A 27,901-nucleotide genomic window follows, 5' to 3' on the forward strand; every position below is an offset into this window, starting at 1 on the left:
GACTCGCTTGCAGCCATTGCCAAACTGGTGGCAGTTGGTCGTTCAGCTTAATATTTCACAAAAAGTTGCTGCCAATTCAGCAGCAACTTCAAGAGGGTTAAACTGTGAGGTTTTGGCTGAGCAGCAAGCAGGGTGGCAGTGATGCTAAGTAGACTCTACTCCTTGAGGCCAGCATTCAGGCATGGTGAGCCTGTGCTGAGGCAGGTAAGACAGTTTTATCCAAGGGTACGTGGTATATGAATGAGTAGACATTCTGACATAACATTTGTATCTGTCTGGTTTGTAACTTAATGAAGTAGGATAAAGGGTTAAACTTTCAGCATTTTGGGTAACTTATACAATTGTGGACAAATATAACTGACTGATACATGCTTCTGAGTGTCAAGTCCTCCCACCCTTTTAAAATGGATTAAAGTATACCTGCTCACAGACTTAAGAACTTCTGAAAATTTGCACTGTGTTCTAAAGTGAAGTCTGTTGGACTTTTCTGTGTGCCCATTACTTTTTAAACATCATGTGGATTCAAGAGCCCAATTTTAGACAAGCAATTTGAAAGCCCTGATCTGCATTTTATGTAATGCATGCATGACAGTGTGATTTTGAGGAGCTCAGAATAACACTGGAAATATTTTATTTCAATTTTAGAATAATGCTAAATATAACAAACTGGCTCAGTTCAAATTGTTTGTTAACTCATGAACAAAATGTGAAACCAGTAATATTTATTGGTAGCACAACAATAAACTCCTTATAAAATCACACAGAATTGCAATATTGTGAAGGAAATAGCTAATTTCTTTAAGAAAATAATTTATTTGCCATAATCACAACATGGAGATTGATTTCAGTTACTGTACATATATTTTCTTGCAATACTCTGGCTGTCTATAAATACTGGATCCACTGATGCCACCTTTGCTGCTATAAACGAGTGAATACAATGTAAAACTGCAGTCAGATCCTGAAATTCAAGTTCCTAAAAGAGAAAGTCGGAAAGGAAAGGGAAGGGAAAGGAAAGAAAGGAAAAGGAAAATGGTAAGTTATACTGGGTCTGACATTTTAAGCAAAGAGAAGAAGATACAACAGCAATAGCAGTGTTCTTTAAATGAAAACTGGAACATTATGAAGGACCGTAAGACTAAAAGTAATATTATTAAAAGAGAAGTTTCCTTACCTGCTTTATTAGCAATATCTTAAATTATGACAATTTACTTTCATTCTTATGCTTTGGAAAGCAAATACAGGCTACTCAGTTTGTACTGATAAAGGAACAACAGATGAAACTGATTGTTATGAAAACATGGCTATAAACTAACACACTTTTTTGAATGAATTCAGCATTAACAATCTAAATTGCCATGGAAAGAAGGCTATATAGTATTTTCTCCATAATTCATAACTGTTGTCATCCCGAATTTTGAATGTGTTTACATTTGGGAAGATGTGCAGGGAATACTGCTTGTTTAAAAAATGATTGAGCACAAATTCATATACCTCAGCTCAGTGAAAAAGTCAGTTACTTTGCTTTTAATCAGCTCTCAAATCCCCTCCTATTTGAGTAGCTAGTACTTTCCTTTTCATGCCAAATTACATCACTTAATTCCCCAGCCAATACCAACCAGAAACGGGGTGATATTCTGGTGAAGGAATACCACCATTCCGATGGAATAATAGTCAATTTAAAGGGTACAGGATACTATAAAATGTACACTTAAAATATACAATGAGAATGGCTTTTTCAGGTGGGAAAGACATTCTGTGTTAACAGGACATTTATTTATTCAATATGTTGGGTACACAGTAGGTTATCCAGGGCCATTGTGTGTCTTTAGTTTGATACAAATCAAAACACTCATTGTTTGCTTTGTATAGAAATATTTTGATGATATCTCTTAAATTAAATTCCTCAAATCAAGTACCTAGAACTCAAGGTCACGGTACTGGAAAAAAAGAAATCATCAGACCATTGTCATTTGAGAACATACATTGCTAAACATGGCTATTTTTCTGAGTGACAGAAATTTTCTCTAACATTTTCATGGACTAAAAACAAATTTCTTAAACTCCCAATTATGCTGGGACTCGATTCTGCAACCCTTAGTCACACGAACAGTCCTTACTCACCCAAGCAGTCCTATTGAAGTCAATGGAAATACTCATGTATGTAAGGATTACTCACATGAGTAAGGGCTGCAGGATCAGGCCCAAGATTGCCAGGCAGAGCTTTCTGAAAATGAAGATAGATTTGGGTATTAAAGTCAGTGATACAGATTATGATTTTGCATTTATACAGAATCTTTTGAGCTTTTCAGATTCAAGATTTGTTTATGTATTACACCTAAAACTACTTCACCCATTACTGGGAGTATCTATACAAGATACTTACTGCAGTTGCCAAATTAGCTCCACAGTAAAGCATCTCCATCTACACATGTGGAGCTATTAGGCCAGAGTAAACTAATTCACTCTACCATAGGTTAAAATGGTCCAATACAAGTACTATCCTAGAGTGGAGTTACCTGTTCTGCCACAAGGCATGTGTAGACAGTAATCGGGGCTGTCTAGGGCTGATGGCACTACAGTACGGGGTTGCCTGTGGCTAGCCCTGCACAGTAGTACCCTCATACCCCAGACAGCCCCTCCACAGCATATTGAGCTGGGGCAGAGCAGATCTGGGCTGGCAGGCTGACCCCTCAGGCCCCCTGCCAGCTGGGCCTGTGCCGCCCTGGCTCAATGTGCTGTGGTCCTGGGTGCATTGTGTAAATGCTGAGCCTGGGAGCAATAAACTCCAGTGTGAACTGTACCAGAGTGTATGGCATTGCGCTAATTTCACATGTAGATGTTCTCACTGAAGCACAACAGCACTACACACCACAGTTTATAAAATGAACAAAGAATATCATATCCCCTTGGACTGTCAAAAAATGTAGATAAGGAAATACACTGGAAGAGTAGCATACTGAACTTGTCTTTGTCTATAAATAATTAAGAGTACTACAGAATTTTTAATAGCCAGTAATAATCAAAATATTGGTTTTACATCTCATCTAATTTTAGAAAACAGTGGATGCATTAACATGAGACACTAACAGTGCAGTAAGCTACTGTACAGTATTATTAGGCTACTGCAAAAAATGGAGGACTATGGGGTCTTTAAAGGTACTTTTTCGATCATGTTTTCTCCCTACCTTCTTAAGTCAGGTGGTGCAGTTTTATGTTTCATCTTACTTGTAATGTTTAATTTTCCCACTTTCTATACTATTGTACATCTAATTCTCTTCTAATTAACCACTTTACTCACTTATATGTCTTTTAGGTTTTCTTTTTCAGTAGCTCCATTTTTTTTGGTTTAGGCATGTATGTTGATTTCCTTGGCAGGCAGTCAGATGTTTGCATTTGTAAACCTCTTACACTTTGGAAAAATGGCATACTATACATAAAGACCAGTTGTCATTTGTTTATACTATTGTGAAAATGTTAGACATGTTTATATTATTTTAAATAAAAATTATGAATATAAGAGAATGAAAAAAATCCTTAGTGGCTTACGTATCTGTAGGAAGGCAGGCAATGTCTCTAATTCAGTCACTGGTGCTTAATGAACATTACATTGAATCCATCCATAAATGAGACTGACCCTGTTCCAGGGTGCTAGAACCAATAGTCACATAAAAATAGGGCTGGACAGAACCTCCAGAGGCCATCTAATCAAATCCCCTGCCTGAGACAGGATCATCCCTATCCAAACCATCCCATACAAACCATAATCTAAACTCTGCATAAGACTTCAACCCTGACACTACACAGACCTAACACCCTAACCTGCTACAGATAAAGTAGGCAAACCATGGCAGCTAATGTCTTGCTTCTAAAAAAATGTCAATATACACCTAAGAGGTCCTGGGCAGAGGGCAATGGCCCCCATTATTGAGGAAGGCAAGAAGTACAACAGTCCATACCAATATGACCATGAGATAAAATTCCTTACTGCCCCCGAGTATAATGATCAATCTGACCCTGAACAAAGGAGCAAGACCCTCTAGCCAGCAAGCTCTGACACCCCCCAGTCAAAGTCACAAGCCTTGGAGGATGTTTAAAATGGACAAAGGGCTTTGTGATAGACTCATGTTCAGCACTGCTTCCCCAATACCATGGGCATGCTCTGCACCTCTGGGCCACATAACACATGCCCCTCTCACCCATCACAATTTGATGGTCTAAAGATGACCCTGTACTTGCCTGGAGGGGATCCAGTTGTTCCCTGCAGGCCAGATGTGACCACAATGGTGCATCTTCAGTGGGGCTTCTTCTCCCGTACACCCCACTCCTTTCTACTCCGGTGTTTTTGCCATTTTTTTTGGAACGTTGTAGGTGTTTGCCACCTGGGCCAACCCACAGGGCTACGCTTGGATACTCATGGGCCTGGCCCTGCTCATGTTGATGCAGGAACATAAAAGAAGGGCAACTAAACAGATAGGATGAACTCAAAAATGTTCAGCTTGATGGCCAGGCAGGGCACTGGTCCCTCACTGCCTCAGCTACACCCCTTCTTGGGGTGTGTGTTACTTTGGGCTTTGAATGTCCCTTGTTTTGCTATTGAGCCCCTTGGGCCTCTTGGCAATACTGCCTCTCCATGCTGGGACCAGACCAGGTCTGGCTTCAGCTTGGGGTGGCCACTTTTGTGCCCCCATGACACCCATGCTTCCTCCCCTGCTGGTAAGTCCCTGGTCTGCAGGCATCCCTGATGAGCCCGTGTGATTTGGGTACTGCTTCAGAGAGTTTCATCATTTCATAGTTGCTGGGTCAGAAGGGACCTGAAAAGATCGTCAAGTCTGACCCCCTATGACCCCAGCAAGGTGTTCGTCTAGCCTCCTCTTAAAGACCCCCAGGGTAGGAGCCAGCAGTATTTTGCTTGGAAGTTGATTCCAGAACCTAGTTGCCCTGACAGTGAAGTAGCACCTCCTGATGTCTAGTCTGAATCTACCCTCTGCCAGCTTGTGACCATTATTTCTAGTCACTCCTGGCAGTGCTCAGGAGAACAGGGACTCCCCCAATGCCTGCTGGTCCCCTCTAACTAGCTTGTAACAGGCCACTAGATCCCCCTCTCAGCCTTCTCTTGTGGAGGCTGAACAGGTTCAGGTCCCTGAGCCTCTCCTCATAGGGCCTGCCCTGCTGCCCCCTGATCATGTGAGTGGCCTCCTCTGGACCCTCTCCACATTGTCCACATCCTTCCTGAAGTGCAGCGCCCAGAATTGGACACAGTATTCCAAGCCCTGACCAGTGTATAGAGGGGGAGGATCACCTCCTTGGAACTGTTCGAGATGCATCTGTGGATGCGTGACAAGGTACGGTTGGCCTTCCTGACTGCCTCCCCACACTGCCGACCCATGTTCATCTTGGCATCAGTAATGATTCCAAGATCCTTTTCTGCCTCTGCATGATGAGACGGGAGTTCCTCAGCCTGTAGGTATGCTGCTGGTTCTTCCTCAGGTGCAGCACCTTGCACTTGTCAGTGTTGAACCTCACCCTGTTTTCAGCTGCCCACTCCTGTAACCTGTCTAGGTCTGATTGCAACCTATTCCTCCCTTCTAGCGTGCCCATGTCCCCCCCACATCTTAGTGTTGTCTGTGAATTTGAACAGGGTGCTTTTTAACCCCTTGTCCTGGTCACTGATGAAGATGCTGAACAGTGCAGACTCAAGGACCGAGCCCTGCAGAACCCCACTGTCCACATCCCTCCAGGTCGAAAATGACCCATCCATCACCACTCTCTGGGTGTGGCCCTCCAGCCAGTTAGCATTTGGCTGTGTAGGTATTGATGTCACAGTCCCCTAGTTTTGTATTGAGAATGGAGTGAGAGACAGTGTTGAAGGCCTTCTTAAAGTCGAGAGAGACTACGTCCACTGCTACCCCTGCATCTAAGGATTTTGTGACCTGGTCATAGAAGGCCACCAGGTTGGTCTGACAGGACCTGCCTCTAATGAACCCATGTTGGTTGCCCCTAAGCATAATCTCCCCTGCTGGCCCCTCATGGACATGCGCCAGGATAATTCTCTCAAAAAGCTTACCCAGGATCGAGGTAAGACTAACTGGCCTATAGTTTCCTGGGTCCTCCTTCCTCCCTTTTTTGAAAATGGAAACCACATTGACCTTTTTCCAGTCCTCTGGCACCACACTAGAGCACCACGAGTACTCATAAACCCATGCAGGATTCCTGCAGGATACCTTTTCTAATTCCCCCAGCACTCTGGGGTGGAGATCGTCAGGACCAGCTGATTTAAATATGACCAGTCCCTCCAGAAGTTCCCTGACTAGATCCTCACTGACCCTAGGCCTAAGTGCGTCTCCCCTGGGAACTGCAAGGGTCCTGGTAGGGGGGCTGATCTGGTCCATGCTCAGGAAAATGGAGGCAAAGAAATTGTTAAATAGGTTAGCTTTGTCGTCTGGTGTGACGACCAGATTTCCTAGCATTCTTCCCCAGTTACCCCCTGTGGGTTTCCCTTGGGCACCTGTTCCCTGCCCCTCTCGGCTACGGTCCTCAGGAGGAGGTCTCTGGGTACATGTTCAGCCCCTGCTGTGCTCCAGGTGGGGCCTGGCTTAGTTCTGCCTGCTGAGGAGCCTGCTGGCAGCATCTCTATGGTGCTCTCAGTGAGCACCATACCCATGGCTTCCCCATAAGTCTCTGCTGAGAGGGATGCAGCTACCTGCCATGTTTGGGACACATGTCCAATGCCTCCTTGGCTTCCTCCACAGTGGGGAGAGTGTCTGGCTCTTCCCTGGGTGCTTTGGTGGGGGTGGGAATGGCTGGGCCTGCTTCTGGTCTCTTGGCTGATGCTCCCCCCGGCTCTGCTTCTGATGTACTTTTGGCCTGTTGCCCAGAGGCTCTGGGCCAAACAGGAGCGCACTTCCAGTTGGTGCAGTGCCAGCTTCCACACATGTGATATGGCCAGCTGTGCTGCCATGGGCAGGTGAGTCAGCCATGGGGCTTTCACATACCCCACCCCTTAGCTTGGAGCTCAGGTTGTTTTTGGCTCCCTCACCTTCCTTGGGCCTGAGGCTGTGATCCTGATGAGTCTGCTGCCCCTGATCACCTGGTATCCACTCTTTGTTGTGTTGACAGGACAACACAACAAGCTACCACATTCCACTTGCCCAGATAGTGTTGTAGGGGTACGGCCCACCAAGTGACCCATGCATTTTCAGTTTTTGCTAAATGCAGCCACCTTAGGTGAAGCATCAGTTTCTAATGTGAATGGCCTCCCTAGCAAGTAGTTGCAAGTAGTTGCATTAGTAGAAGTGTTGCCAGCAGATTGAGGGAAGTAATTATTCTGCTCTTTTCTGCACTGGAGAAGCCACATCTGGAGTACTGTGTCCAGTTTTGGGCTCCCCCACTATAGAAAAAAATGTGGACAATTTGGAGGAGATCCAGTGGAGGGCAATGAAAATGGTTTGGGGGCAGGGGCACATAACTTCTGAGGGACCCTGAGGGAAGTGAGTATATTTAGTCTGCAGAAGAGAAAACTTAGACGGGATTTGATAGCCATCCTTAACTACCTGAAGGTCAGTTCCAAAGAGGATGGAGATAGACTGTTCTCAGTGATGACAGATGACAGAAAAAGGGGTAATGATCTCAAGTTGCAGCAAGTGAGGTTTAGGTTGGACATTAGGAAAAACTTTCTCTGCAGGAGGGTGGTGAAGCATTGGAACAGGTGGTGGAATCTCCATCCTTCAAAGTTTTTAAAGCCTGGCTTAACAAAACCCTTGCTGGAATGATCTAGTTGGGGATGGTTCTGCTTTGAGCAGGGGATTAGACTAGATAATATCCTGAAGTCCCTTCCAACTCTGGGTCTGCTGACAACTCTCTTCAGGCCTTGTGGTCCCTTCCAGGGCTGCCTTGTCTGGAGTCAGATGAGTGGTTGGCTGCTCTTACTCCCCAGCAAATGCACCACTGTGACAGGACCACACCCAGAATTGCTGCCTGAAAGTCACAGGCATGCCCTGCACCCCTGGGCTATGTCACACCTGACCCTCTCACCTGCCATAACTTGATGTTCCAAAGATAATCCTTTATTTGCCTGGAGGTGATCCAGTTGTTTTCTACAGGCCATGTGTGACCGTAGTGGTGCGTTTTCTGTGGAGCTCCTTCTTCCATACACCCTACCCCTTTCTGCTCTGGTGTTATTGCCATTCTTGTTAGGATGTCATAAGTGTTTGCTAAATGGGCCACCCCATTGGGATTTGTTCTAAGGCTTGAATGCTTACGGCCCTTGCTTACATTTATGCAGGAACATAAAAAAAAGGGCAACTAAACAGATAAGGTGAGCTCAAAAAGGTGCAGCTTGGTGACTAGGAAGGGGTCTTGTGCCTCACTACCCTGAGCTTTTCCCCTGTCTTTGTGTGAGTTACTCTGTGCCTTACATGCCCCTCTTGTCTTGCTATTGGGCCTTGGACTTCTTGGTAATATGTCTGTTCCAGGCAGACCCTTCCCATAGTGGCACTGGGACAGGTCTGGCTTCATCTCAGGATGGTTGCTCTTTTGCTCCCACAAGGCCTGTGTTCCCTATGAGCTGCCTGCTGGCAAGTCCCTGGGTCCACAGGCATCCCCAGTGAGCCTGTGTGGTTCGGGTATTACTTTGGGGAGCTATTCCCCAGTTAGCCCCTGCAGGTTGTCCCTGGGTAGCTGATCCCTGTCCCACTGGGCTAGGTGGGGGGGTCTCTAGGCTCAGTCTCTGCTGCACTGCAGGTAAGGCCTGCAGTCCCACTGAAGCAAGTGGGACTACTTAAGTACATAATACATAACTCTGTTACTAACCCTGTTATGTTTTGGGGTTCACAGCATGTCATAAATGTTTTATGTATTTACATGTTATTGTTATCACTGTAAAGTTCATGTTATACTGTTTATGTATATTGTTACAGTTTTGGACATGGTTCAGCCAGGGGAATGGGACATGCATATTTAAAGGAGGCCACCTGTGCATGGGTATCTGACAGTGTGTTAAAAATCTTTCATGAAAAAGGAATCAGAATTTGGGGCAGAAGTTATATCTTTTATTAGACCAACTAGATAGCTGCAAAAAAAAGGTGTTGTTTTGCAAGCTTTTGGGTGCATATACTCTTCCTCAAGTGTAGGAGAATGCAAAGGGTACAAAATTTCTCTTAGGTGGAAATGAAAATTCATATTTCACAGGACAGATGAAGATGTTGTAAGATCTCCTGATTGGAATAGTTCATTTTGTGTAAATCAGATAAAAGTTAGAACAGTATATTTAACTCAATGTTGTCTGGGTTCAAGTAGGATGTTGAATTATGTTTTCTTGTGGTTATGATATATCACAGGAGGATGGTGTCATGGATGCTCTCCTGGGAAGGAACTTCTCTTGTGCTGAAGTACTTTGAGCTCCGTGAATATGCAGATTGAGCTGGAACAATATAGGCAGGAGCCAGGGTGTCAGCTTTCAGGTTCCAAGGTGGTGAATTTGCTTCCTTCTTGTGAAATTCTGATGGTTTCATTTTAAAAATAGCTGAAATTTGATATCTTCTATGTTTCAGGGATACAGGCTGTAGCCATATTGGTCTGAATAAATTATTTTTACCAAGAGGTAGATGCTTATCTCTCTTAAAGATGCAATGTGCACAGAGATTTGCACTTCATCATGGCCTTTTCAGGCTCACATGGAGAGCAAGCTTGAAATCTAGAGCCTGAAAGATTAGCAGTGTGGATATGTGGGGTGTGGGTGGGTAGGGAGTTTGTGTGGGGCTGTGCGTGGGGGGGTGTTTGAGAGTGGCTAGGGTGTGTGAGGGGGTGTGGGAGCATGTATATGGTGGGGTATGCATGTGGGACTTGCCCTATGAACACACACACACACACACACATTCTGTCCCTCCCTCCCTCATTATACACATATGCACAGTCCCTCTCTCCTTCATTGCATACATGCACTCTGTCCCTCCCTCATTGCTCTCCCTCCCTCACAGCACAGATGCATGCACACACACATAGCCTGCCCCTCCTTCTCCTGGCCCCAGGAAACTAGCATGGGCCCTGTGCTCCCACCCAGCTGCCACTGTGCTCCGTGCACCCACTTACTGCCACTCCCCCCCCCACTGCTTTCACCACGTCCTTGTCTAACCACCAGTTGCTCCTGCACCATGTGGCTCTCAGCTGCATGGCTGGACCACAGGACTCAGCAGGAACCAGCCTGGCCTTGAGGACTGGGGCAATTTCTGCAGCCCGTCCCTGCCTCCCTACTCTTACTTGAATTTCACTCTGGCACAGCAATAGACTCAGGATCCCAGGCCCAAAGGCTCTGCTAGGCTTCTGAGTGGGGGGATCAGGGGTGGGGAGGGCCTGACAGGCAGGGCTGGGTGGACCTGGCTGCTGGGTCTTGCCAGTTTCCCATGAGTCCTGTCGTCTCTGACAGGCTGAGAGGCAGATAAATATTACTTTCCTAAATTTTTTAGGGGTATCGTGGGCCGGATCCAACCTGCAAGCTGTATATTGCCCAGTCCTGTGCTAACTTATACACAGTTGTAAATCACTGTATTTCTGGTTAAAGCCCTGCCTTCTGTCCACAGAGATGCCATTAAACCATAAATAGATGCCTTATAACAAATGCACAAATACCGGCAAATTCAGACTTAAGCCTGGACACTCTGCTATTAATTTGCATTGTTTGGTGCTTTTATAATCATAGAATCATAAAAGTAGGGTTGGAAGGGACCTTGTAGATCTTCAAGTCCAACCCCCCGCCTGGGCAGGAGAAAAACTGGACTCAAATGACTCCAGCCAGGTAGGCATCAAGCCTCTTCTTAAAGACCCCCAGGGTAGGAGCCAGCACCACTTCCCGTGGAAGTTGGTTCCAGATCCTAGCCGCCCTATCTGTGAAGTAGTTCTTACAGATGTCTAACCTAAAACTACTCTCCAACAACTTGTGGCCATTATTCCTTGCTTTGCCAGGGGGCTCTAGGGGAAACAAGATCTCTCCCAAACCCTTCTGGTCCCCCTAGTGAGTTTATAGATGGTCACCAGGTCCCCCTCAGCCTTCTCTTGTGAAGGCTGAACAGGTTCAGGTCCCGCAGTCTCTCCTTGTAGGGTCTGCCCTGTTGTCACCAGATCATGCGAGTGGCCCTCCTCTGGACCCTCTCAATGCTGTCCACATCCCTCCTGAAGTGGGGCGCACAGAACTAGACACAGTACTCCAGCTGTGGCCTGACCAGTGTCGTGTAGAGGGGGAGGATCACCTCCTTGGCCCTACTTGAGATGCACCTGTGGATGCACGACAAGGTCCGGTTAAGCCCTGCCAACTGTGACCTCGCATTGTCAGCCCATGTTCATCTTGGAGTCAGTAATGACTTCAAGATCCCTTTCTGCCTCCATGCTCTCAAGAAGGGAGTTTGCTATCTTATAAGTGCACTGCTGGTTACTACTGCCCAAGTGCAGCACTGTGCACTTGTCAGTATTGAAACGCATCCTGCTTTTGTTAGCCCACCCCTGCAACCGATCCAGGTCTTGCCACAGTCTTTCCCTCCCTACTAGCATGCTCGCCTCACCCCAAATTTTGGTATTATCAGCAAATTTAAACAGGTTGCTTTTCAGCCCATCATCCAAATCGCTGATAAAGAAATTGAACAGCGTGGGCCCAAGGACTGAGCCCTGGGGGACTCTGCTGCCCACTTCTCCCCAGGTCAAATATGACCCATCCACCACCACCCTCTGAGTACAACACTTCAGCCACTGGGTCACATGCTCTCACACCACAGGGGAATGCTGGGCAGAAGTAGACCCACCCACCCAGCAGAGGCCAGAGTTGGAGCTGTCACCTGTGCCACCTGCCAGCAGAAGCAGGGGCCTGAGCACAGCTCACTCAGGGCCTGCCATGAAATGCTGGGCAGGTGAGTGGGTGCTGCTGTCTCTACCCAGCATCTCTCACAGTGCCTGGGAGATGCAGTCTGGCTCCACAGACCCTGGGCAAGCTGCACTTCGTCCCCAGTCTCTAGTGGTGGGCAGTGCCCAGGACCTGCAGGGCTGGACTGCATCTCCCAGCTGGGAAGAAGCAGACCTGGCCACCTGGCACCATGCAGAGGGCCCTAGGAGAGCCATGCTCAGGCCCTGATGGCTCTGGCTCCAGCCATCATGTGCTGCCAGGCAGGTAGGCAGGGCTGCTTCTGCCCAGCCCAGCAGTCACCAGGGTGCAAGCATGGCTCATCGAGCCCCTGCCTATGGAGGCTGGAGCCAGGCCATGTGCCTCTGTGCTCTCCTGTCCCATCTTGCCTTGCCCCACCCTGCACCGCCATTAGGGTTCCTGGAAGCCATGGAGTGGTGGGGAGTGTTTATGTATGATTTGTATAAACAATATGACTGTACCCTGCATATTTTTCCAAGGTCAGAATTATTGCTGATTCTCAATATCCATTACTTATTGCTGAAAGTACAGATGTGCTATTGTAAAACAGCTTGTATTGTAGTATGTTATTTCTGTGTATCATTTAAGAAAAAATAATTAAATTAGTCCATGTTTCTGGTCTAGTCAGTTTGGAAGGCAACACACTGAGATAAATTCCCACAGCTCCATATCTACTTTGTGACAGCCTTAATCTAAATTTTAGCAAATGTATTGGAATTAGAAACAATAGTTATAATGCAGTATTAGGAAAAACAGTTCCACTTATAGCAGGGGTGTCAAACTTATGGCCTGCAAAAGCTATTTCATTCCTTTCATCTCTCAATTCCCTACTTCAGAACCCAGGTTGGTACATATCTTGGCAAGGGAGGGGAGACAGCTGTTCTAAACCCCTCCCCTCCCCTCCCCAGGCACTACTCATTTTGATACTAATACTGCTGCTCACCTTAATGCTGCTGCTGCACTTCTCTCTCTAACTCTTGGTCTGGAATTAGTTACAAGGAACTGCATGGTCCAAATCTGGCCAAAGGATGCACTTAAGTTTGACATCTTTGATCTACATAATTGTTCTTCAAAATGTGAATGGCTTATTCTACCAAAGTGTGTTTGTCATTTCATGCAATTGTGTGTTGGCAAAGTCATACAAATGGTGCCACAAAATTGAGAGCTTTTAGTGTTATATTTATATCACTGATTTTCCCCAAAGTCTCCAAGAGAACACCATTGTGTTCAGATATAGGAGCTTATCAAAAATGAGAACAAACAACACAAGCTGTTTTGGCTACTAACCACTAGGAGTAAGTACAGACAGTCAAAAAAGCCTGAGGCTGAATTGATTTAATATGCACAGGTTTCTCTAAGCTGCAGAGACTTAATAATGAAAAGAACTGATGTTCACTTTTGAATCCGGAAAGGTAGCTAGATGCCTCCGAAGTCCCAGGCCACACGCTGGGGAGAGGGTGAGTGACACTAGAGCACATTCACGAACCTGAGAGTCCCTGCTAATTGACTGTTCAGCCCACAGCCCCCAACTTCCTGCTGTCCCACCTTCCACAGGATGAGAACACCCCCCAGCCCAGTGCCCAGCCAGCATATGGGGGGGGGCGCTCCCCACATCTCAGCAGGGATTCCCCTGCCACCACTGCAGAGGGGCAAATCCCTCCAGCCCAGGGTCAAGCTGGAACCCAGCATCAGCCCATATGCCTCAACAGAGGGTTCCCCCACCCTGGTCAGGGTTGCCTAAGCCATGATGCTGGTGCAGAGGGTAAATTCCCACCTCCCACCATCAGCGTGGTCTAGCACTGGCTTAGCCCTATCACCACAGGTGCAGGTGCAGGGTTGTGCGGGGGGGATCTGCAGGCTGGTGCCCTGCATGAGCCCATGCCTCAACAGGGGGTTCCCCCACCCCAGGTAGGGTTCCCAAAGCCCTGCTGGGGGTAAAATGGAGAATTCCCTCCTCCCACCTCTTGGTGCAGTCCACTGCCAACTCAGCCCCAGGCTGGAGGAACTGATCTCCCTCTGCATACTAAGGGGTATAAGCCAGTGCAGGGCTAAGCAAGTCAGTGCTGGACCATGCTGATGGGTGGGAGTGGGGAATTCCCTCTCTGCACCAGAAGCAGAGATCAGGGGACCCTACCCAGAGTGGGAGAACCCCCTGCTGAGTCATGGGGATCCCCCCATGTGTACAGAGGCTTGGTGCCAGCTCAGCCCTGGGCTGGAGGAACTGTTCCCCGCTGCATCTGTGTGGGTAGGAGCTAAGGTAGCACTGGACCATAATTTGGAAAGTGGCTCCCGAGATTGCTAGACACAACCAAACAAGTTCAATTCATACTTATTAATATTAATATTTTCTAAAATATCTTTCTGTCTAAGTCCACATCAGTATTTAGACCATTAATTATGTTCTGAAAGGTAGTTATCAATTTTCTTCAAGAAGAGAAGTGTTATTTCTTTTCAAAGTTTTTTCTTTTGCTTCCCCCACCCCTTTTCTGGTTTACATAAGGGAGAAACAGTGACTTCCCACTCCCACCTCATTTTTAGGAAGGAGTCAAAGAACTTCAAATTATTTTTTTCTAAATGAAACATAAGAAAAATATTAGTTAGGATTAGTTTTATGTCTGGATATGCAATACAATTAAAAATCAGAATGAAGGTATCTCAGATATGTGCTCCAAAGATGAGGCACATTAAACTATCAAAACTTCTGAAAATGTTATGTTTAATCAATAAAGATTTAATCTTCCAAACTATTTATGCACACAAATGTTGTAATGCTGAGTTTTAAGGTTTCCTGACACTTTTCTTTACAAGATTTTATTGCTAGTGGCTGTGGGGCAGAGGCAGATTAAAGTGTACTGGGGCCCTAGGCAAGCTCAAAATTGGAGCCACCCCCCCTTGGGAGCTGGGCTGCAGGGGTGGGGGAGAAGAGGGGCCTCTTCCCTTCCTCGTGCTGGTAGGGTAGGCTGGGTGGATCCCACCAGGCTGGGGGGCAGATGTCTGACTCTTCTCCCTGCTCCCCACCTCTACTACAGCTGAACATACACACACACACATATGCATACACACAGGCACGGATGGACACAGGTGGACACACTCTACTCTCACTCTCTGCACATGGACACAGACACATGCTGACAGGCACCCACAGACACATGCACACAGGCAGACACAGAGACACACATTTTCCCCTCACAGGTCCTCCCCACTCTTCATCACATGGAAGTAGCCAGGGCTGGGAAGGAGACAAGTGTCAGACAGGTTGAAGAGGATGGAAAGAAGTGACCGTTCTTGGAAGAATGGATGGAATAACATGCGACTAATCAAACACTCACTAATCCACTTGTAACAGAACCTCACAGTCTCAGTTCTCTTCATTCCTCTTCTGTAAGCCTGTATCTTTGGAATGACCCTCTTTTTCCCCTAGAAAAATTTCTCATTGTTCTACAGTGCTGGTTCACTTAAAGGACAACAACACAGTATGTCTGCCAGTTCTGCTATTAAATTAAATAGAAATATGTGGTAGATCTAAAAGTTCCAACCTTATTGGCTGCATCTACACAAGGCGCTGTCTGCACAGGAGCCCAAGACTACTACAGAAACCATGACCCAACACTACAAAAAAGTATTCTGTCTGCATTACTGTGCAATAATGCAGGTTACCGCACAGTCATTTAGTACTGCACAGTCATTCAGTACTTGTTTAAACAAATACTGAATGACTGCACAGTATAACTCTGCAGTCAGCATCTTGTGTAGGTTCAGCCACTGATAAATAAAATGATGCCATGGGATGACAGAATGGTCCTGCTATATGGATTATGGGGGGTTTCACAGTGAAGGAATATATTGTCTATAAGCCCCGACTTAATTTGTTTTAGAAGTTGGAAGGTGTGCATGTGGTAAGGTTCAATACTGCACTGGAGAACTGGATTCTAGCCTTACTTTTGCCACAGCATTCCAACATGATACTACACAAGACACTTAAACCAGCATTTCACAGGTGGTTATTCACTCCCCTCCTCCCTCCCTGTCCCCGGCTTCAGTATCAGGTCCTGGACTTAAAAGGCTAAGGTCTGAGTTGGAGAATGCTAAGCATTAGCTGCACCTGAACTCAATAAGCTCTGTTTTTGAAATACAATGAAATGTATTACCAAGTACTCTGAATTCTAGAGCACTCTAGAGGTAAAAATTGAGCCAACTTTTGATGTCGATTTCTCTGGCCCAGATCCTCAGGAACACTTAAGTGTCTAAACCCCAGAACTTCGGGTTTTTGTGTGTGTATCATGTGCATAACCATACACCTGTAATTAAATAATGTAGTCTTATGGACCTAAAACCGTGAGTCTCTATTGCCTGATCTGAACCTTAGGGGAAGTAGCATGATAATAAACTTCTTATGTGCTCCTGCTACTAAATGGAATACTAGAGGTGCATAGATACATCAGTCTGATATTGGATCAGCAACATTATAAAGACAATTGTCTGTCTCAAAAATCAGCCAGATATGGCCAATAATTTGGCTGATAAATGCCCTATGCATGTGCAGCCACAGCACAGCACATAAGCAGCAAGGAGCAGAGCCCAGCAGCTTGAAAAGCAGTGTCCAGCTGGTAAATCTGTTGTGGTGGAAGGGGGGGGGGGAAGAGCAGGGGTGTGGAAGGGCAAATACACGCCCCCTGCAGTGAAGAATGGAGTGGAGCTGGGGCTGGGACAGGGGCTGGGGAAAGCGCTGCCCAGCTGGGGTGGAGCAGGCATGGGACAGAGCCACAACTCATCCAGGGGGCACAGGGAGAGGGAGGTGGCTCCCACCACTGCACACTGCTCATCCAGGAGTCACTCATTTAGCAGCTCATCTGGCACTCACTTGCTCATCTGGCAGCTTCCATTGCTGCTCCTGCTCTTCCTCCAGGAAAGCATGGGCGGGGGGGGGGGCTTGTTATCCCAGATCTGGGCAGGGTTGGAGCTGTGCTAGGCTCTGTGCTTAGGGTTATTAGTGGTGGCACTAGGAGCAGGGGTGTGGGGGGGAAATGCAGCACCCCCAAAATTTGCCATAGCTCCCATAGCCCACCTTCCTATCACTGCCACTGCCCACCCTGAGCACAGACCAGTGCAACCCTGGCCTCACCTACCCTGTCCCACCCTGCCCCATGCAGATCCAGGGGCACATGCCCCTCCATGCCCTTCTGGGCAAGTAGTGGGATCAGCAGCAGCAGGAGCCGCCAGACAAGTAGGCAAGCACTGGATGAGCTGCCGAACAAGCGGCTCCCAGAAGAGCAGTGTGCAGTGGCAGGAGCCACCCCCCTCCTTTCCCTGTGCCCCCCATACAATCTGCAGCTCTGTCCCACACCCATCCTGCCTTGGCTGGGCAGCTCTTGCCCCAGCCCGTGTCCCAGTCCCACTCCCTCCCTCACTGTGGGGGGCCTTGATCTGCCCTCGCATGCCTATTCCCTCCCCTTCCACCACAACAGACTTACCAGATGTACACTGCTCTTCAACCCGCCGGGCTGGTATCAGAAATTAGATTTGTATTGGCCAATATGCCTCCTTAAAAATTGGCTATTGGTATTGGCCCTAAAAATCTCTATTGGTGCACCCCTAGGGAATACACAACTCTAAGAGCTAATGAGGATTGCTTAAGTGTATAACAATGCATAACTGGGAGGGAACTCAAAAGGTCCAGACACCTATACTCAGGCAAGATGACTATCCCACCATTGACAGACATTTGTCTAGCGCATTCTTAAAACTTCCAATGATTTAAGAATAGGCTAATGATACTAAATTGTTCACATCTTCCTCAGCTAAGATGTTCCAATACTTATAGTGGGATAACATTGCCTCTTACATGGTTAAAATTTCCCTTGCTACAAATAATAAGTGGATTACTTGTTCTGCTCCCAGTGGAGATGGGGAACAACTGATCACTACTGTCATAATTTCATATATTGAAAATTATCTGTATATCCTCCCACAGTCTTTTTTTTCCCAGACTTAAGCCCATTGTTTTCAATATGTCATTATTAATAGATCAGATTATCTAAACCTATTTTGAGTTTCGTTTCTCTCACAAGGATTCTCTCCAATTTGTCTACAGTTTTTGTAAAGTACCGGGGCCAAAACTGAATGCAATACCTCAGCCAAGGTTTTACCGATGCTGAAGAAAATGGATCAATTACCTTGTGTGTCTTACACATGATGCTACTCTTTATATAGGGTAGAATATATAATTTTTTTTTGCAATAGCATACACTGGCTGCCTCTACATGAGACACTGTGCAGTCATTTAGTACTTGTGTATACACTTGCACACACAAGTACCAAATGACTTCACAGTAATGAGAGTTACTGAGCAGTAGCATCCATGCATGATTTCTTGGTGATGCTGACTGTGCAGTGGCTCCTTACTCCTGTGCAGCAGTTTGTTATTTCTGTGCAGTAGCGTCACATCATGCTTCATGCCATGTGATGCTACCGCGCAGCAGTAATGACCTACTGCACACTCAGTGTCTCATGTAGACATAGCCACTGACTCCAGTTCTCTCTGTACTCCATATAATATTCAGATTCTTTTCTGCAGTACAGCTTTACAGCTAGTTATTTCCCATTTTTGGAGCATTCATTTCTTTTTTTTAAGGGCAGTAATTTTCCCTTGACTAAATGTAATCTTATTAATCTCAGCGATTTGTCCAATTTATGAAGATAATTTTGAATCATAATCCTGTCCTAAAAACTGCTTGAACCTCTTCCTGGTTTGGTGTTATCTGAAAATTTTATAAAAATCTACTCTATTCCCCAACTTCCAAGTTTTAAACAAGAATACAGGGTGTGTCTACACATGCAAATAATCTGGGAGCAGTTTACTCTACTCTCCTGGGCACATATCTACACACAGGGATATGAGAACAGATTTTCTGCTTCTAGCAGCAGACTGCTCCTGCTCCCCATGGCCCTGCAACAGGCCCCTGCAGCAGCCAGGGGGAGCTCTAGGTTCCCCCTGGATGTGAGCCCGGGGGCCAGGACTCAAACATTGCTCACTGCCTGCAGGAGCTGCCTACTGCCAGGGTGGGCTTCACCACTGGAGCCCAGGTGGGGACAATGTCCCCCTGCCCTGGCAGCTCCTAGTGATCATGAAGCTTGGGCTGGGAGATTCTTCTCTGCCAGCCTGTGTCTCATGGTCAGAGAGCCTGTGCTGGGAGATTCTTATCTCCCAGCATTATGTCCATGGTTGCTAGGCTTGGGCTGGCAGATCCTTATCTCTTAGTGCCAGCTCTGTGATTGCAAGGCCAGCATTGGGAAATCCTCCTCTCCCAGCCCAAGTCCCATGGTCACCGGGCATAGACTGGGAGATACGTATTCTCCCAGTGACAGCTCAGTGATCATGAGGCCAGAGCCAGGAGATTCTTCTCCCAAATAAAGATCTCCCAGCCCAGGTCCTATGACCACAAGGTTCAGGCTGAGACATAAGGATCTCCCAGCCTGGGCCCCATATCTGCAAAGCTGACACTAGGAGATAAGGATTTCCCTGCCCCAGCAGCAGGCAGCTCTTAGGAGCAGGGAGCAATCTCCCATCCCCTGCTGTTTGGCTGACCAGGAGCGTAGATGCTCCCAGTCAGGTATCTACATGTGTGTTACTGTGTATTACTGTGCAGCAAGTAATCTCAAGTAAATTTGTTACTTGCATTTGCAGGTAGCAAATTTACTCAAGATTAGAGCTTATTACTGCACAGTAAGTATCTGCATGTGTTAGTCGCAGATGCATACTGTGCAGTAATTAGCTCTACTAAGTAAAGCATCTCGTGGAGATGCGCCTAATAATTAGCACAAGACCTTGGACACATGCTTTTAAGATGCCATTTGACATATCCTTTCAGTTTGAGAAGAAAGTAATGATGATTAATTTTTGAGTATGTTTTCAACCAGTTATCCAGCATATATTAAATTTATCTAGTCAAGATAGATCGCATCTGCTGCTTCCCTCCCATTCTCTAGACTAATTACACTGTCAAAGACAGAAATTAGATTGTTTTGATGTGATTTGTTCCTTAAAAATCCATATCTGCTGTTTCTTATCACCTTATTATACTCTGGGTGCTTACAAATTGATTGTTTAATAATTTGTTTTAGTACCTTTCTGGGTATTGAGTTTAGACTGACTTGTAAATAATTCCCCAATTACTCATTTTCTTCTTCCTATGACAGGTATTATGTTTAGAAGTCTATAGTCCTTTGGGAACTCCCCTGCTTGCTATGAATTTTAAAAGGTAATCATCAATGCTTCAGCTAGTTTGAAAGAGCTCTAGGATAAATTTCATCAAGCTGTGCAGACTCCAACATGTCCAGTTTGTCTAAATGTTTTTAACCTTCTTTCCAATTGTTGTATTTTTTCCAATTCCTTCTTTATTTTACTTGTGAGTTGTGAAGGAGGAAGGGGGAGACAAAAACAGAAAAACAGGCAGTGACCATTACAGCCTTTTTTTGAGTCATCCATGCTTTGCTTACCTTCTTGATTTAATAATGTAACTACATATTCCTTAGAACATTTTTTTATTGGGTTTAGACAGACATTCAGTTTCTCCAGGGAGAGTCCCTGCTCTCTGTGGAGAAACCATGAGTTTACAGAAGTCTGTAATTTTTCTCTCAGAGTAAGAGTGGCCGCTTGAGGAGAAAAATAACTTGGTAAAAACTTGAGTGAAATGGCTCCCCAGAGCATCTCTCAGGAGACAGAATTTCTGTACAGGAAGCAGACTCAAAACTGACCTCTGCAGTCCCAATGTGCTCAGCTTTTCCTCCTGCCCTGTCCCACAGTGGGGAGGGTGAGCATGTCAGTCCCAACCAGGCAGGGAGCAGAACATGCCCCTTGTGTAGTCTGGGCTGGAAAAGCCAAGTGATGAAGCACTTAGGAGGCATGTTCTTCTCTTGGCTGTTCCCTGCCCAAATCACACTGCAACACTTGAGTTCAGAGAAGCATACAAGCGCCTTTTTTGCCCAGTCTTAGCTGGGCTCAAACATGGCATGGGGGAGGAGAAAGGCCAGAGGACTTCTGTGCAGGGCACAGACGTGTACACAGAACTGACTGTACAGGTCAGTTTTTCTCTCAGGAAAACAAACCTAGGCAAATTGTCTTGGATGTTTTGAATGTGTGTATGCAGCCACTTATCTATTATGTGACTTACTATTTGGAACTCATTTTGAATTTGACAAAGGGTAGATTAATAGGAGAGACGTAAGCAAGGGAAGCCACGATTGCTGTGTGAAACTTTTGCAACATTATGATAGTTCTACATGTCTTGGACGTAGGAACTGACTACGTCACTAAAATAGCTGAGTACTAAAAGCATACAATGTAAGCGCCCCTCCCCTAACTAATGCATGCATATGTGATTCTCTATCCAAATTTTTAAAAATATTTCAACTTAAATTATTCTCTACTGCATGTATAAAAAAGTAATTTTCCATTGTTCATAATTTCATTATCATTCAGCCTTTAGTTTTATGATTTAATATAAGTATTTTGCCTTCAGAAGTAGTTATAGACAGGCCAATTAATGAGTCCTATTTACATGCCAATTTTAAAAGCTTTTTCAGTTATTAGTTTAAAAATATAGCAATATTTAAAAATGTGAAATAGTGCATTTATCTGTGTCTAGAATTCAAATATACTTTAAAAACAAGGAGGAGCCTCAAATTTTACAGGAATCCCCCCTGCCCCCCGAAAAAAAAATTACATTGGCCTACAGCAAAAATGGAATATTTCACAAGTAAAAATTGTTGAGAAAGATAAAAACATGAAATTAGGGGTAATCAGACAAACTGTTATGTAACATTAACTATGCTGTTTGCTGATAAATGAACATTGTAATGTGTTCAAAGATTCATCTGATGTGTACTACATCATTTACTCAAGATAAATTAAACTTTCATTATATGATGATATTTTGGGTTTTCATTGTTGGCTTTACTTCCTTTAGAGCACCATCTGTTCCTTTAAAATCTGTTTTCTTCTTTTGCTACTGTAAACTCAGTCATGTATTATATGAAAAATACATGTTGGAGTTTCACTGGTATTTTCTGATGTAAACAACCATAATTCTGGAGCCTACAAAGATTTACAATTTACTAACACACTGTCCTTCATATGACACAATGGACTTTCAATCTGTTCTATCAACTTCTATACTGTATACACACATATATAAATGCACATATTTTGTACTTATAAAGCACCTTCCATGTGATAATTTCAAGGCTTTCTACAACCATTACAAAGATGCTCATAAAATAAGACATCTTTATGAGAGCTGTTTGCATGTTAAAAAATGGAGAAAGTTAATTATCAGTTGACTTACCTGTCATCACTCAGCAAATTTCCTGAACTCATATCTATTGCCTTCCCTACTTAACTATGTACCCAATATTTAAACACAGGATCCATTCTGATAAGCCATCAGTAAAGGATGAGTGGTTTACTAATTATGAGTATTTAGCCAGATGGTATTGAGTACTTTGGAGAGTACCAAGGTATAAGATAAATAAAGCTGGTTGAAAAAAAAATCTCCACAGCTCATGGTTCATGAAAGCTTATGCATCTCTGATTCAGTTACTCTATAAGGTATACCTCTACTTTGTCTTCTATAGTCAACATGTACATTTAAAATGTCTATGAGTAGTGATTCATAATAAGGCACCAAGCACAGTAACACAGAGCAAGCAAGAAGGAGCATGAGTATGCTCCTTCTTGCTAAGCCTCTCTGAGGCTTAGAAATTACATTCCAATTGGAGTGGGGAAAGCTGGATTCTGGTTTCATTCCCAGGGTTATTTCTGTTTTTTAGTCAATCACTCACTAATGTAAACTATGTAAGAAACTCTAGGAGTAAGGACCAGAATCTAGGTCTTCTTCCTTGCAAAGGAATGCTATAAGCATTAAGGCACTTCTTATATCCTTTTGACTCCATAGGCATGTCCAGATGAGTGTGCATGTGCTTTTGGAGCATCTCAAACCCTTTTGAAATGCTGCAAGACGTGCATGCAGGAACAAAAAAAATGTTCCTTGCACTGCAAATTTGCAGCATGGGGGCAAAATTAGAACCCTGGATACCCAGGGGCCAAAAAATACCTTGAGGGGAAAAAAGCAAGAGCATCCTGAAACAACCAGATGCGTAATCCTCCACAGAGTTGCTGTGGTAGCAAGGCAGAGCATCTCTAAGGCTGACCCTTGCCCCAGTGCTGAAGCACCCTCCCTGACCATGAAGGGCAGGCAGCAGTGCAGGTTGCAGGGACCTGGACCTGGCTTCATGCCAAGTAAGTAAGGGGTTGGGAGGCTGAAGGAGGTAGGGAGGGAACCATGGGAGGGGCCACCCAGCCCCAGCCCCCACTCCGGTCCCCATTTTTTGGAGCTAGGTGGGGGAGCAGGCAGGGGAGCAATGGGGGGGTGGGCAGGAGCCAAGAGTGGGAGTGATCAGGAGGTTAGATTTTTTTGTTGGTTGGACAAGTAAGGAAGAAAAGGTAGGAGTGACATGGGGTGATCAAGTTTCAAAATATGAAAACAAGTTATCCAGAGGGGACACCAAGCAGAGCCCCCCAGTCTATACCCACATGTCTTTAAAGGCATCCAAGGAGCCAGTGGATGCCGCTCACTGATGCTCTGCCCAGAAACATGCATGGACAAGTGAGAGAAAAGCAGCCCCACAGTCTTAGGGCACCTTCCTCGTCAGAGCCTCTTTCCTGGTCAAATACAGGACCCACTTGGCCAGGGCTAGGAGGAGATTGACCAGGAGGTCCCAGGATTTGGTGGAGCTGCAGATGGGGTGACCAAAAACAAAAAGTTGGAAAGTGAAGTTCAACCAGAACCTCAGGAGGAAGTTCTGGAGGTGGAGGTGGAAGGGCTGCAGCCTGGGACACTCAAGGGTCATGTGCGCCAGGGTTTCCCTCTGCCCACAGAAAAGGCAGGAGACAGGGTTGTCCATGAAGCTTGCCACATACATGCCTGTGGCAATGGCTCCGTGAAGGAGCTGCCATCTGAGGTCCCCAGTGGCTTGTGGGATGAAGGTGGAGTACAAACTCAGGCACTGGGGTGCAGCAGGCACACCCTTGCCAAGCAGGTCCCGCCACTTGATGTCTGGGTAGGATGTGAGAGCGGCATGATGGATCGTGGGGTGCATGAGCATGTAGATGGATGGCAGTGAATGATGGTAGAAAAGCAGACCAGTTTGGTGTCCTCCAGCTAGCTCAGGTGGTGAAGAGGGGAGTGCCATGATGCCCGCTGAGGTGCCAGCCCCGGTCCCGTGACATACTCCAGTGGGATGAAGGATATGGTGGGGTGGGGACTGCCACTGTGCAGGACCTAGTCAGCAAAGGCAAGGGAGTCAGGAGGTAGGGCAGATTTTACCTCCTGGACCAGACGGCAGGTTGCACATGTCGTGGGTAGAGCCATGCACTAGGCTAGTGCAGTGGGGTCCATCCACTCCTGCCTATCATAGTCCAGGTCTCCAATCTGGGTGACCACAGGATCAACTCCTGTTGCAACTGGGGTGCCTCTGCTGTTGGCAACTCTGGCTGAGGGTTCCAGAGGAGGGTTTAGGGCAAGTAGCCCTGAGTAACTGGCCAGGGCAGGTTTTTATACTGCTGGGGCCAGCACAGGTACTGGCCCCAGGGTCTAGCTCCCCCTGGCAGATTTGGGATAAGCCAGGCAGGATTATTTTGCCAGAAGTGGCAAAATTTGCTTCACAACAAATTGCATATCCGGGCAAGTGCGTGGAGGCAAAAAGCCCCAGCTCAAATTTGCACCACTTCTATTTGAGCTGCTGCAAGTGAACATGCTTGCATGTATGGATGTTCACTGTGATTCTTGCATTCCTGACTGTGCACTAGCCCAGCTTCTCCAGCAGGAGCCTGATAATTGCTTTGGTAGTGGGAGGTATGTGTCTGCATGCTTTGTGGGTGATGAGGGCCTGGGATCTTATGTCTCCAACTTCCTGTGTTTGTGCCACAGACATGAAGTTATTGAACAAAAGTGATTGGCAGCACCACTATTACCACCATTTTTTTATACTGAAGTGTGAGATAGTCACCTTCTGAACATCTGTAACAGTACCTCTCCAGGGACTTAATGGAGTTTAGAGGCTTCCAGATACCAGCATGAATTGCAACAGAGTTTAGGTAATACTTAGGTGTGTAATGGTTTATCATTTCTGACAAAATATAAAAAAACTTCTGAAGATAGAAGGCACTATTTATTTGACTAAAACAAGTGTTTAGTCAAAACAGCAATTTTTCTCTGAGAAAAGTCATTATTTTCCACCAACCCTAGGAATGACGTTTGCCAAATGGAGGCCAATAGTCAATGAATACTGAAATAATTAGAAAACATATACAACAAAAGAAAAGTAAGTTAATTTTACTTCTTTAATGTTATAACTTCAATTTTATTTCTTGACTATTTATAAAGAATGCCAGAATATTTTTTGCAACTTTGTAATATTAGAAACTTCAGGTCTTCTCTACCCTGTTTTGTTTTAAAATTACTAAAGAACAAAGCAATTATAAATTCACAAGTGAATAGACAATGAAATCTAAGGAACATAAGAGAAGAAGGGATTTTAGAATGTTTAAAACACTTTGGATTCTTTATTATTTTCATCAATCTTTGCTCAAATATCTAACCATCCTACCTGAATCTCTCCACGGGCTTCCTTTCACCATATCACAAGTAAGTTCTTATCATTTTTTTCTTATCTCACTTACATTATTCCTCAATTTTCTCTGCTCTGCCAGAAATTTCAGTCTTGATGCTTCATTTTCTTATGCACTATCTATGTAGGAACTCTGAATACTTTCAAACTAATGGGTTTAAGTCCCCTGATCAAGAATTAAATATTGTAGTCACTCTGGTTGCAGCTACACATGTAATTAATTTGAAGCAATAAACTCTGAAGCAGTTTGAGGTAAAGTAAACTACTCTCAGGTGTAGCATCTATAGGTGCAGCCAGGGCAGCAGCAATTTGATAAGGCAGAGCAGTTTATGCCAGGGCCACTCAGCCCAGGGCTATGAGTGGTGGCAGAAGGTGAATGAAGGGTTGGCTGGGGCACAAAGATGCTGAAAGTATGGAATTATGTGGCTAGATTGCAGGCAGAAGGCTGGCTGTCTGTGTTGACCAGGTGTAATTTATGCCCATGGTCAGTATCTACATGTGCATTTAATTGTAGTAAATTACCCCAGCATGTAATAGTATTGCTCCAGACAGTACAATTTTACTGTGGTGTTAATTAGTTTACCACAGTTGAATAACATTGCATGTGTAGATGGTGACGCTTTACTCTGCACCTTAGTCTACCCCACAATTAAGTTCATGTCAAACTAGACTTCTGAATCAAATGGCTGATGAAATTGGGTTGGTAGTGGGGTTGGAATCTATACTTAGCTTTGAATCTGAATTGTAAGGCTTAGATCTTTGTCTAAATTATGTTGGTAAAAAATAAATAAAACTCTGAACTGTTTCACCTACATTTTGGCATCATCCAATAGTTGGCATATAATCAAATTGTACATTAGCACTATTTAATGCCTGAGCCTTCACAGTGCTCACTGCTCTTTAACTCATATTGAAACTAATAGGTTCAAGGGAAGTTGAGGGTTCTTGGTCCCTCACAAGAATTCTCCCTTATGTAGGTACTACTAATAGATAATAATTTGTTTTTATCAATAAATCACAACATCCATTTTTGTGTGACATTCTAGTTTTACTATACGGCAGCTAGAAAATATTTTACTATTAAAATGCCTCTACAATATAAATATTAAAAATAAATGTACATAAATTTAACATTGATTTTAAATGTAAAACAAAATCTTACATCAGTTCTAGGATAATTGCCCTTAACTTCAGAGAAATTATCATTGTGAATGCAAGTTTCAAAATTTATAGTAATAGAATTCATTAAGCCAATCATTTATATAGCATAATACATTTTTAGACACATCAGAACCTTTATTTGGTGAACAGCTTCTAGAAAATATGGAAAAGATAATACAAAATGTAGCTGTTCACTGTGAATACGCATAGCATTCAATGGAAATGTGGATATATATAGTTCATTCCATTTTGTTTCTAAATGGAGTGGAGAAAAAATGCTGCCTACCTTTGTCTCAATTTGTTTGGTGTCTAGATTCTGAAAAAGTAGCTTTACTCTTGTTTTTCCATCATCTGAAGAGCCCTTGAGCTGAGAGAATTTAAACCTCCAAAGTACATTCTGTAAGGAAAAAAAACTATTAATTGGACTCATTAATGTTTCCCTCTCATATTCAAAACTATAGTTATTGAGTATATCATACATAAAGAAATTAAACAAAATGATTAATATATTTTGGGCAATACAATGACTGCATAAATAATCAGAATTAACAGCTCTGGAAATAAAAGCAAAAAGGTAGAGGTTTATTACTTTTCTTATCAATGTTAAGCAATCACCTGCAAACATTCTAACATTATACATTTGTCAGCTGGCTACCCATATATGGTATAGAGGGTTCAGGATAAAATCCTGACTGTACTGAAGTCAATGGAAATGTTGCTATGGATTTCAATAGAGCCAAAATTTCAAATCAGATTGTAATATTTCATACCCCGGTTGGCTCACCTACCTGATGAGGGTAATAATACTGCCCTACCTCACATAGATGCTGCAGAGCTTAATCCATTCATGTTTGTAAAGTGGTATGTAATCCTCAGATGAAAACTGCTATATAATTAAATTTGTTTATAAAAAAATATTATAAAATACTAACTAACAAATTGTAGTTAAAGTATTCAATGCAGTGCATTATACAGGTATTTATAAGAACAAAACTAAGAATCCCAAGGCCTGTGTCAACCAAAGGTCTCTCTTATGGCTATGCCTGGTGCTGTGCTACCAAATGAGGCACAAGTTTGATTGGGATAATTTTTATAATGATGAAGAAAGATGTTTAAAACCAATCTTGGGAAATTATTTTAAAATTACTC

The 27,901-nt window shown here is 44.5% G+C and overlaps 1 protein-coding gene across 1 annotated transcript in view; it reads right to left on the reverse strand.

The window, feature by feature from the left end:
* Positions 1-711: 711 nt before the first annotated feature.
* Positions 712-27,901, reverse strand: part of SNTG2 (syntrophin gamma 2) — a 597,901-nt gene continuing 570,711 nt past the window's right edge. Inside the window, exons 16-17 of the mRNA XM_090031379.1 lie at positions 27,039-27,149; positions 712-976 (exon numbers count right to left, since the gene is read on the reverse strand). Coding sequence (XP_089887505.1) covers positions 845-976; positions 27,039-27,149 — 243 coding nt within the window. The 3' untranslated portion in view covers positions 712-844. The remainder of the gene's footprint in view (positions 977-27,038; positions 27,150-27,901) is intronic.

This window comes from Crocodylus siamensis, chromosome 1 (genome assembly GCF_052110815.1).
Source record: "Crocodylus siamensis isolate JL-2025a chromosome 1, ASM5211081v1, whole genome shotgun sequence".
Classification (NCBI taxonomy): domain Eukaryota; kingdom Metazoa; phylum Chordata; order Crocodylia; family Crocodylidae; genus Crocodylus; species Crocodylus siamensis.